We start from the raw sequence: 12,507 nt of genomic DNA on the forward strand, positions 1-12,507 counted from the left end.
CTGCATTCTCAGAAATGCATTCATGAATTTGTAAGCAGTTGTCTCACAGGCCGGTAGATTTCACACATGGCACCCTGTACACAGAATCCTCTCGTTGCATATCTATTGACCTAACATTCTTAATTATTGATGGTTGGATTCCAGATGATAATGTGCAAGCATTACAAGGTTTTACATAATTTGCTATCTTGCTTCTCAATGAGCAGTCATGAATTATTAATGTGAAAGGCAAAATGGTTGTCAGCTGCAATTAAGGTTGAATTCTTTGTAGTGGTACTGGGGAGTAAAGAGGCACTGGTGTGTATTTTCTTCAGCCTATGATTTTCATCAAGAAGAATATATATATAATAATATCTGAGCATATTTGATGGGCTGGAATTATTTTTGTTTTATATTACTGGATGTTGAATATTTTGTTCTTCATTAAGTGCCAACATTGAGGTCACACAAGCATCAACATTTGTAGCTCTGCTGTGCTATCTGTGCTCACGCACATGTCTTGTTGTAGAAGAGAGCTCCTCGGTACTCCGAGGAGTCCGTGCTGCAGCTGGAGAGAGAGCTTGTGCAGGCCCGGCTGAAGGAGGCAGAGTCTCAGTGCGCTCTCAAGGAGATGCAAGACAAGATCCTGGATATGGAAAAGGTGTGTTGCCTCAGACATGATGTTCTGCCTAAATCTAAGCCAACATACAATAATATTATATGACCAGGCTATATCACTGTACAACTACACTGACTGGCCACATCATTAGATACACTTGTACAATCTATTGTGATCCATTACAACAGCTCTGCCTTTACAAAGATGATTATGTTCAGTTTTGATTGACACTGTCAGAGAGGTATTAATCTACATGTTTATTATTGAGGTTGTAGTTTGCAATGGTGTTGAACTGTACTGCATGCTATTGAGAGGCGTTTTGGCCACCCCATTTACATACATGAGGGGCAGAATATTAGAAACACCTTTTAAATATAATGCACTCCAGTACAACACCACCACCCACTAACTCAGTAATAAACATAAAGTAGAATATTCTATCTGACAGTATCAACAAAAACTGAAAAATGATAAGCTTCGTAAAAGTACAATTCATGGCAGAGCTGTCGTATAGGATTGCATCACATTGTACAGGTGTACCTGTAATGAAGTGGCCGGTGAGTGTATTGCTAAAGTTTTAAAACATGTAATTTTTACACACCTAGAGGAACACATCGCTACCAGATGACACCAATGTGGCACGTCTTCAAGAGGAGCTGATAGGGGTAAAGCTGAGAGAGGCAGAGGCTCTGACCGGCCTGAAAGAGCTGCGACAGCAAGTCAGAGACCTGGAAGAGCACTGGCAGGTGAGCACCAACAGGTCAATGCATGTCAATACGTACATTATCTCAGACCTTTTTTCGAAGAGCTGAATGCCCACGTCTGTGAAATGGAAAAGGGAAGTTTTAATTTTGTGAAATGTGATGGACCTCTCCTCAGCGTCACTTGGCACGCACCGCTGGTCGCTGGAAGGACAGCCCTAGGAAGAATACCCTGAGTGAGCTGCAGGACGAGCTGATGAGTGTGAGGCTACGTGAGGCCGAGGCCCAGGCAGAGCTTCGGGAGACACGGCAGAGGATGCTGGAGCTGGAAACACAGGTCAGATGCGTCCAAACCACATTAACCTGGTGAAGCTGATTTCTTCTTTTAATAACCATTTTATCCTGCATTTTCAGATTCTTAGCTTTTCTGTCCTTTTGATGTCATTTGTCATAGACAATTACAAGTATACCGTGGTATGGACACTTTAAAAAGTGAGGTGGATCTAGAATTTGTCTAATTAACAGTGAATGAGCTGCAAAAAATGAATTATCTTTGTATGGTCACACAGCATCCTTCAGAGGGCAGCACTCCTCTGTTCCAAACAATTCAGAAACATAAGTGTGCTGGCAGTTCTCATTATCCAATTTTGTAACTCAGTTCTTTTTGGATTGAATTGATTTTTTTTAACAAAGTAAAAATATTATTGTTTTTTTATGTGCTCACACAGAATCAGATTCACAGTAACCAGCTGCGACGGGCAGAGCAGGAGAGTCGCTGTCTCCAGGAGTGTGTGCAAACACTGACGGTGCAAAATAAAGATCTGAATGTGCAACTGCAAGAGATCAAGCGGAGACAAGCTGAGATTGAGTGCAAGGTACGACTCTGCTTCTGTTCTGCAACACTTAGCACTCTGTGCATGGGGGGAAGCCACTATAGCTCTGTTGTGACATAATATAAATCACTTAACATTCAAAGATTGTGTTAACATGTACAATTGGACAATATTATATATTTTTTTACTGATTAGGAAGAAAGTTGTGCTTGGCTTTGAGATGTCTTGTTATCTACTCAGTTTCATCTGCTCTGTTGCTTCCTGATGGGGTCAGTATCCAGATCCAGAAGGAGGAAGCAACTTGTTCTGTTGTCAGTAATAGTATTTCATTCTGATGGGTCTGCAGATGCTGCTAGATGTCTGTTAACTGTTTTTTTTTATTTTTTATAGCGCAGCAACATCTCTCAAAAAGGAATAGAAGATACTCAAATGTACAATAAATGTTTTTATACTGGCCTTTCTGCATCACGCCTAGGTAGAGCTGTTGTTAAAAAAAGTATTTAGCTTCTTTTGCTGCTTTTGTTTTTCTGCAGAGCAAGGAAGAGGTGATGGCAGTGAGGCTGCGGGAAGCTGACAACATAGCTGCTATGGCTGAACTACAGCAACAGATCTCAGAGCTTGAGATTCAGGTAAAATCCCAACACACTACTTGCAGTGTTTTTCTGTAACATCACGGTCCTGTCTCTGTATCAAAGTCCTGTCTCTGCATCAAGCTTTGGATTTCCTCAACTCCTTTGCGAACCACATTCAACATATTTAAACTTCCCTCAGACATAGAGAGAAATGTCCCATCCAGGAATGTGTGTAGAGACAAAGCTGAGTTATATTCTTAATTTCATTGATGCAAGGAAGACGATTTGGTAAGTCAGGATGTTTCTCAGTTATCGCAGTCATATGATGGATTCCCTACATATCATTATCTAAGTTAAACCTACAGTGGTTGTTTCACATGACATATTTCTGTGTTTCTGCTTTATTATGTGCTCTTCTCACTGGTTTAAAATAGGCGGGGCTCTGATGGGGAAAAAAAGACAAATTTCCATCAGCCAAACATAAAGAAGTCTTAATCTGATAGCAATTGATGTGTTGCTTGCTTATGTTGCCAAGGAAACACCAGTGTTGCTTAAATCTGATCAAACCACCACACCCACGTAGTCCTGATGACGCAGATAAGCTGAGTTATATTCATATTTTTTCCAACTTTAACTTATTTCGTCATCAATATGACAAGTTTTTATGCATTAGACATGTAGCGTGAACAGCAAATGAGGAGATGGTAAGATAGAGTTCAGCAAAGATTTGTATTGTCTTTTTTTTTTTTTTTTAAACAAATCTTAACTTTAGTAAAAGGACAGATCCACCTCAAATCAGAATTTACACATTATCCAAACCTTAAATCTGGATGACAAACAATGTAATATGTGATGTCAGGTTATATTATTATGATTTTGTTTTTCAGTTCAGTGCATTTCAGAGCTGGAAATTAGTTAACGCAATTTTCTTTTTGTGCAAATTTAAGATGTAACTACATCTTATTTTACAACTGTGGTTAAAGCACAAAATGGCACAACACTGCCATGATATTTAATGAAGTTGGCAGACTTACACGTAAACGTACTCCTTGTATGAATACAATAATCTAAAAAAAATAGTAGTTTGAGGCTTGTTTGTGGGACTTGGAACAATACTCTTTTCATATGAGTAAAGCTGTGGAGCAACAGGCAGATTTAACAGGCAGTGTTATTGTGTGTTTTGGTTACCCCATTAGCCTATTTACTTTGGCTGTCCTCTATTTTTCACCTTTTTGGTTGTACACTTACATGTGTGCTGACCAGTGAAGCCATGAAGATGTGTAGGAAATCAGCCAAACAATAAGTGTCCAAAAGCTGCAAAAAGCAGAACTGTGTGTTGATTCTCAGTTGGCAGCAGCACTAGGAACCCTTTCACACTGATATAGTATTAATAACATTATTGCTAAAAGTGATAAATATAGTGTGCGTAGTATTTATTGCTTACATTGATTGACTCAGTTGAAACACTTTACTTTATGTCCCCCTATTTAGCATGTAATAGCATTACATAAGCATTTAATAAATGGTGTATAACTTGTAAGAAGATACAAGTGTCTATAACTGCTCCTGTGGCTGATGTATGAAGACAATGAATGGATAAAGTAAAACACAGCAGTAATTATAAAAAAGTCTTCCTATGAAAAGTTACAATAAACACTTAAAATGTCTGTATATCACCATACAACCACATTGTAGGGTTTTATAAGTATAAAGTAATTGTATAAAGTATACAGCTGTGACTTTGGGAGTAGGCGTTGTAAAGTTCCTTTGTACATTTATTTACTGAGTTTAAGGTGTTTTAGATCTAACATTAAGACTATTTATAAGTGTGACACCTACAAAAAAAAACTCCCTCTCATCCCCTTCACATGCACACACAATCACACAGTGTGGTCTGAGGTTTTGTTACTAAGTGATAGAGCAAAAACATGCAACACCAAAATGTACCACTACCGCCCTCATACTTTGTAGAATCTGAATTCTCAATAACGCAAAGCATTACACGTTCTTTACTCCCCTATTTTCATTTAATATTATCATCAATTAGAAAATGTGTTGTTCTGTTAGGAGCAGTGTGTAAAATCTAACTTCTGTCTGAGTTGAAATCACTCTGCCACTGTTGGCTTCTTGGTCTGTGGTTTGGTTACTTGTTTTATATGTTGTGGGTAAAAACTGCTTCAATTACAAGAAAAAGCTCATACAGAAAAGAAATCAGTTTCTTGCCTTCCTCGTCAGAGATGGTGTGACACATGTTGGTGGTGACAATTTGCAACTTGCTTTATGATGTGAGAAGTCACTCTCTGATCAGATTAGCTTTGTCTGAGTCAAAATACTGAGTGTAGAAGACAGAAGAGCAGATATAAATGAAGAGCCAACCACTTTGAACATTATGGTGCCTTATTGTCCTTCAATAACAACACAGACAAACTTGCAGAGATTTAATGAAGAGATATTAATTAATGATAACATCCACTGAGTAATGATGGAAAACATTGTCACTGAAACTAAGATGTCTAGAAAGGTTTATGTGTAGGACTCTTTCATTATCACAGTCATGGCCTCTGTTAAACGCCACAGCTCCACCATCTCTGGGCTCATAGGAAGTGGCTTCTCATCTCGAAGCAGAGACTCTACCAAAGGTGACATGCATGGTTTATTTTGAGGTTTCTGTGACATGCTCAGAGATTTATACTAAATGTTATAAAGGACATTCTCTAGTTTACTCTGTGTTTGTCAAGTATTGGGGAAAATGTATCCTATCATTAATTTCACATGTTAAATATGCTATGAAAAAGCAAACTAATGAAACACATCTGTACTACAGTTAAAAAAATGTCGCTTAAAAGAGCAATTTTATACCAATCATATCCTGTTTTTTTACTGAGAGGCAGCTAATTGATACATTGAATGTTAAATTATAGTTGTAGTGCAATAGTAAAAAAATATGACTTTAATCGTAAACTTTCACACATCCTTCGCGGATGTCTCTGCAGATTCAAAATAAGCTAATTGTCGTTGCCACAACAGAGATGCACAAACAATGTAAAAAATAATCTGAATGTGCTGACTGAAACAACACAGTCAAATGATATGCTAATGCATTTCATGGGAATTCCTTTTATGAGGCATGATTTTGCTCACTTGCTCAAGATGTGATGGTAATGGATGTTTTTGATGATCAAAGGATGATTTTCCAGAATTGTAGCTGCTCAGTTTACTACTGTTGGTACAGTAAACAAATTTAACTTTCCATACCTTTGTCATTCATTCATGTCATTATACGTAGTTGACTTCACAGAGAATGCCCATTTCCCCTTCCTTCTATAACCCTTCTGTTAGAACTAATTCAATTCAACAGATTGAAGAGTGCAGGAGTGTGGGGAAGACATTTTTTTGTGAGACGTTTGACGTCCCCGGCCACAGCCTGACACCTGTTGATTCACACAACTGAACACGAGGAAGTCTTATTAACTGCCTTTTTTTTTTTTTTTTTTTTTTTTAAAAGAGTGGAGAAACCTCAAAAACAATACATTCTTGGAATAATCTTACTTGTTTAGACACGCTATGAGGGGGGAAAAAAAGCCAACTGGGACACACCGTATTCAACCCTATCTTACCACAGGAATCAAAAACCCCATCTGTATTTTGGGGTGTTGGCAAACCAGAGAAGACTCAGTCTCACCTCTCTACCTCGACATCCCAGCCCTGCTATCTTCACACATCTTCCCTTTTTGTCTCAGTGTTCCTGTGCTGCAGCCTGTGGTTTGAACTCCTCTGTGCACCCTTCACTGGTAAAACTGGCAGGTTCAAGGGTGTGATTGAGGTTTGAAATAGAGTATGTGTTTGTCTCCAATGCCTGCAGATGTCTTCACTGAGGGAGGTAAACATCACATGGGCTGTTTAACTGTTAAAGCTAACAACCAGCCTCATCCCTAGGGCCCCAGGAGGAAATCAAGCACAAATGACACTGGTGTGTTTCCCCTGACATCTGGCACTTTGTGATGCTGCTTTTTTAGTAGCGGGGGCTCTGGTATCTGCCAGTGTTTGTCCTGATTGTACAGTAGTTAAGTCCCTGGGTATTTACGTGTTTTTACATGTATGCTGCGTATATCATTTAGTTCAAAGTTGAACCACTTTGCTCTACAGATGCTATAATGTTTCTCACCTTCTTCTATTAACAGAAAGAAGAAGGAAAGGTCCAAGGCCAACTGAACCACACAGACTCGAGCCAGTACATCCGCGACCTCAAAGACCAGATAGCAGAGCTAAAACATGAGGTGAGACTTGTAAAACTAGCATCAGGTCCATAGTAATCTCACTACCTTTTTTTTCCCTTGTAGAGATTTAGATTTTGCAGTTGCCATTTCTTTGATCTAGCGTTTCAGAAGATTTCACAACATTCCCTCAAATATGATTTTTCTTTGAGGCTAACAGATTAGAAGAAGTGTTAACAACACCCAGAGACTTCCTGTGCAGAGTTGGCATTGCACACTTCTTGCAGATACCTTCACAGATATAACCTACAGATTTTTCTACAAGAGGGTTTTACCAAGCTGATCACAGAGTAGAACCAATATAGATATGCTTTAAGAGAGTTAGAAATTACAACTGAAGATTTGATATGAATAACAAGTAAAAATGTGATTAGTGATTAATTTAACTGACATCAGAGAAGTGAAAGCACCTCCCGGTAAACTTGATACCTTAGACATTCACATTTATTCTTTGTTTAGTCGTTATTGTTTGTGATGCATGTACTATGCAAGAAAGTTCAATGTCATGTGTTGAAAAGCTGTCACGGAATGATTTTCTACTTAGTGATTGAGAACCTCACTTCATTGTCTTCCAGCAGATCAGTTATTTACAGGATGAATATCATATCTTGACATCTGTTACTGAATCAAAACAAGCAAGAACAAACAACTGGACCAACACAGTTGGTGAAGTTTGGTTAAACTGGAGTGGCATTCGTTTCTTCTGACTGCAGTTTATATTAAGGCAGTACAGTCAGTCATTTCCCCTCTCACTTGGTTTTGCCTTGTGGTCATCTTGGGTTAAGACTGGCCTGCTATGAATCACGCTAACTCAAGTGTCTGCAGTGAGCAAACCTGAAAGTAGAGAGTGGCGCAAGTCCTATCACCCTCCTCCCTCATAATTTAAATTAAAACCTGCATCATATTGCTGGAAATTGTGACTGCAGCCAGGCAGATTAGATCACAATTTCCTTTTTGCATGGCAACAACAGGAAGGGAGTCTGCCACATTTAGACAGGTGCAGGTAAATGTGGGCTTTTGTTATTTTTGGTATTGTGCTCTGAACAGGCCTCTGACTGCATCTCTTTCTACATGTCTGTTTGCTGCATGGCAGGATGACTCAGGTGAGTTGGTACAGATGTGCCATGTAACCTCCAGTGGTTTAAACCTGACCATCATGTACTGTAGCCCCCACCCTATCCCCATTAGGGTCCTTTTTAATTTACAGTTTGGGTGGCGGTCCTGGATGCTTCCATAGAAACGTTTAGAGAATTGATGCTGCACTGCTCTAAATGGGAGGTGGGGAAGTCAACCTGATGGACATTGGTCAAACCAGCCAGTTAGCCCTCATCCTTTTCACTTGTAAAACTCAAACATGCTGTTAGAAAACACTAACGGCGTAAATCTCATCTTTGTATGGTTTGTTTTTTGAGTTCAGCCAGAATGGTCACAATGCTACCCTTGTAGCTGATGGAGGGAAAAAAAACACCCACCACAGCTGCAGTTAAAAAGTAGTTGCAATGTGTGTTTTTTCCAATCCGCTATAAAGGGCAGTAAGTGCAACAGAAAGATGCAAAATAGATGATGCACTTGAAAACGTTCTTGGACAAGCCACATAAAGGTGAGATGTAATGCCTCATCAAAAGAGAAAAGACTAAATGTGCTGACACACTAGGCAGACGGCAAAGAACTAGTGGCGACAAAAGATGACTGTGGCGTCGCCTCACGTCTTTTTGGTCAAAAAGCTGCACTTGAACACACCGCAAAGACTACTGTCGACGGCCAACTAGCACGTACATTCTGCGCGTGCGTGAGAGGAAATAACTATCCATGCCAGCAGGCGGTGGTAATCTATTCATTAGTCTAAAAGGGAAACCGGATGTACAAACCATTGCTACAACAAACAGTGTTTTCCCGAATCAGCTAGCAGCAGCAGAGCCATTGCCTCACTCCTCGCCAGGATGACAGCGGACGCTGGATGATGGGGCCCGTTCTTTAGGCAAAGAAGTCTCCCTACGGTGGGGAAGCAGAGGGACTGAGCAGCCCGCTCCTAGAAGGAACATTCGAACTTTGTTTGCTTTTCCCCACTTCCGTTTTTCTTCTTGTGTACTTATTCGCATTAGCTGAACATCCAATGAGAGAGATTCCTCACTGACATGTTTCGTCAGCCGAAAAAAAGCTGACAATGGTTGACTTGTTGCGGGACACACCGCAAAAACTAAGACAACCTGGACCGACGGCCGACCATCCTCGTGGTGTGTCAGGGCCCTTACAGAATGAGGACTAACCGGTTGGATTGGCATATAAACGTTGGGTTTACTATCCACCTCTGGTAAACAGCAGAGAACAGCTACTTCTCTAAAGTTTTCAGTAGGACAAATTCAGGACTATCTCCCACGCATTCCCAAATGGAGCTATCCCTAAACCATGAAACAATTATCCAATCACTTTATCCCAATTCCATACTACATACTGATTCTAAGGTTGTTTTGAGTGCGTTCACACTGGAAAAATGATCTCCAAAAATGTCAGTATGCAGTCATTGTGCAATTGAAGAACAATATTGTCCCACCCTATAGTTTACAAAGGAAATGGCTGATGTACTCAAAGCTGAAAAAAGGGAAACTAATTATTAAAAATATAAAGTACTGAATATTTGCTAAACTATTTCTTGGTGTACTTCTTGTTAATTTCCTGTTAGTACAGAATGGTGAATGATATTGATTTATTTTGTACTAAATACTGTAAATCAGAATGCAGTGCTTTGTGTATACTATTGGAATGTAGTATGGAAGTGGGACACAACTCATATCTTATTGTCTCATTGTTCCTTTTTGGTTGAATTGCTGCATGCATGTTAGATTTGTGAAAGACATCACCTTCCATATGTGCAAGTGATACTGTTAATTATGAATATCACAGTCTGCCAAAGATTTGACCGTATTGTGTTCATATTTTTAATATATTGTGTTTGTACATGTCATACTTGTTAGTATTTGTTTTCTCCCTCAGAAGTCTGGCCGAGGTTTCTGCCTGTAAAAAGGAAGTTTTTCCTCGCCACTTTCGCACCAAATGCTTGCTCGTGGGGAAATTGTTGGGTCTTTGTAAAGTATAGAGTATGGTCTGACCTACTCTATCTGTTTGTGTCCTGAGATAACTCCTGTTGTGATTTAACACTATAAATACAATTTAGTTGAATTGAACATACAGGGCTGGGGGGTTAGAGTTACTGTATATGTGTGGCTCATGTTTGCATGCAGGGTTAAACAGCCTTTGTGTTGCTATTAATACTCATTATGCTTACTCTCACAGATTTGCTGCTTAAAAGGACAGAGGGGCTTGACCAATCAGTCCACTTTTGATGGGATCCACATGATCAGTCACTATGTGGGGGATGATGGGTCTTACCAGTCTTCAGATGAAGATGGGGTCAAGGGCCCGACCCTCCACAACACCCAGCAGAGGAGCGGGGGCCGTATCAGACTGCGCCCCAACCTCGGGGACACCGACAGTGAGGAGGAGGAGGACGATGAGGCCCTGCGACTCTCTGTACCTCAGAGCGCCAGCCACAAGTCCACCACCGTGTGACTATCACCCACTGGAAGTTGGGACAGAGGCTGTCAGTACTCACTGAGGAACAGGAGATGTGTTTCCAACAGCCATTTCAGAGTAGATGTCTGGATTTGGAGTTCTGAATTTCAGAAAGGAAACTCATCATCATTTCATATCACACTTATGGATTTAGTTTATTTTGTTCACCTCCCTTTTGTAGTTTTTGTTTTCTTCCTGAGGACAGCAAACAACCGTCTGTCTGAGCACCACTGACAGAAGTCGACCATTAGTGTGGACCTCAGCAGAGAATGAAAAAAACGTGGAGCGTATCAAAGTCTACTGGGCCACAATGGGGCGGGGGCGAAGGGGGTTGACCTCCTGTTGGTACAACACAGAGAAGAGACTGTGCAATTAAACCTTTTATGCTATATTACACACTTCATCCAATGGTTTTATATTTTTAAAGTATTTTATAAATGAACATCAAAAATGTATTGATGCCGTTACTACTAAGTGTCCATCATGCAGAGGCAGAATTGTATAGGTGCTGTGTGTGTGTATGTATGTGTGTGTGTGTGTGTGTGTGTGTGTGTGTATATATATATATATATATATATATATATATATATATATATATATATATATAATTGTCTTGATGAGCTTGGTCAGCAGCCGGTATCAAAGCCGCTTGTTTCAGCCAGCGCTGGCTTGAGGTAATGTTGACTTTTTGGCCTTAGCACGTGCCGCATGCCTTTCACCAGGGCTGGTGTACCACAAGGTCAATGTGACATCTGCATACTTGTAGATATGTAAATGTGTATTATGTTTGTTTTTTCAATTCCTTTTGAACTTGAAAACATGTATCTATTGCATATCTAATGTTTAGAATATATTGTAAAATCAGAAAAAGGGACATATGAGTTAGTTTAATATGGTAACACAAATCCTGTTTTTTGAGATAAGTGAGAATTCCTGTTAGAGAAAAAGAGAAGCTGATCATTACTTATAAGAAAACTTCAGCTCACTGTTTTCAGAGCAGTTAATTATCAGTGGAAAGATTTAATTTAACTACTGTTGCTGTTGTACTGATTTCTCTGAAAGCATCCAGGCTTTACTTTCAAAATGAGCCCCGCAGTAAGTTGATTCAGCACATACTGTAGTAGATTTGCTGATGAGTCAAACATGAGTAATGTCTACCAGAAGTTTTGTGTATCACAAATTTGCACGGAAATGGATGGCAGTCCTAGGGAACTTAAACTGGGAGACAAAGCTGAGGTAACACAATGTAGCACACTTTATAACACAAACTGGGGAGGAATCTGGAGTTGTCAAGTGTTACCAAAGTAAGCACTAAATTCTGGATTGTGCACAAACACAGGCCAGTTCCACTCCATTTCATGTGCCTAGACCTGGATGTGTAAGACTTTGAATTTCTCTGAATGTCTGTATTGAACACTAACTCCTGTATTCAGTGAAAGTCAAGATCGAAGTGAAAGTATTTGCTGTCATGTCCAGGAAACTGAAAAGATTCTGAGTTTGACTTGGTGATGATAATGTCCCTTTGATGAACAAGATACCCTGTGTTTGGTGGGAGAGGAACACGTTATGGCACTTTTTGAGTCTGCAGTGCAGTAAGGACACACATGGCCACACTATGGAGCAGTCAGCACACTCTTGAGACTAAATGAGATTGTTGTGTGTCTGTGATGAGTTCACAATAAACGTTTGATAAACTCCTTGACTGATGTCTCTTTTTAAAGTAGGCAGCCGACCGCTAACCTGAGCCTCCTCAGCCAGACTGAAATGTGTTCAGATGACTGTGAGCACATGGGGGGTGTTGTGTCTAAATGCTGCCTTCCTCTGAAGATTCTTACTTAGATTGACTGCTTCCAGGAAGTGATTTCTCGCGGTTTATAGAGCTGAGCCTCAACTACCAATCATTTGATACAGAAAACCACATTTTAAAAGTGCATTTCTCTTCGGGCACTCTGAAACATT

At 39.9% G+C, this 12,507-nt stretch overlaps 1 protein-coding gene across 5 annotated transcripts in view; it reads left to right on the plus strand.

Moving 5' to 3' along the window:
* Window positions 1-11,112, plus strand: part of evi5b (ecotropic viral integration site 5b) — a 47,158-nt gene extending 36,046 nt beyond the window's left edge. For 4 of the 5 annotated variants that reach the window (XM_031318121.2, XM_031318123.2, XM_031318124.2 and 1 more), the window contains 7 exons: window positions 509-640; window positions 1,204-1,344; window positions 1,478-1,636; window positions 2,028-2,174; window positions 2,666-2,761; window positions 6,886-6,981; window positions 10,270-11,111. In XM_031318121.2, the coding sequence (XP_031173981.1) occupies window positions 509-640; window positions 1,204-1,344; window positions 1,478-1,636; window positions 2,028-2,174; window positions 2,666-2,761; window positions 6,886-6,981; window positions 10,270-10,545 (1,047 nt within the window). In that variant the 3' untranslated portion in view covers window positions 10,546-11,111. Of the gene's footprint in view, window positions 1-508; window positions 641-1,203; window positions 1,345-1,477; window positions 1,637-2,027; window positions 2,175-2,665; window positions 2,762-6,885; window positions 6,982-8,071; window positions 8,082-10,269 lie in introns of all 5 variants that reach the window. The other variant, XM_031318125.2, reaches the window with a different exon arrangement.
* Window positions 11,113-12,507: the final 1,395 nt, after the last annotated feature.

This window comes from Sander lucioperca, chromosome 11, assembly GCF_008315115.2.
Source record: "Sander lucioperca isolate FBNREF2018 chromosome 11, SLUC_FBN_1.2, whole genome shotgun sequence".
Taxonomy (NCBI): Eukaryota; Metazoa; Chordata; class Actinopteri; order Perciformes; family Percidae; genus Sander; species Sander lucioperca.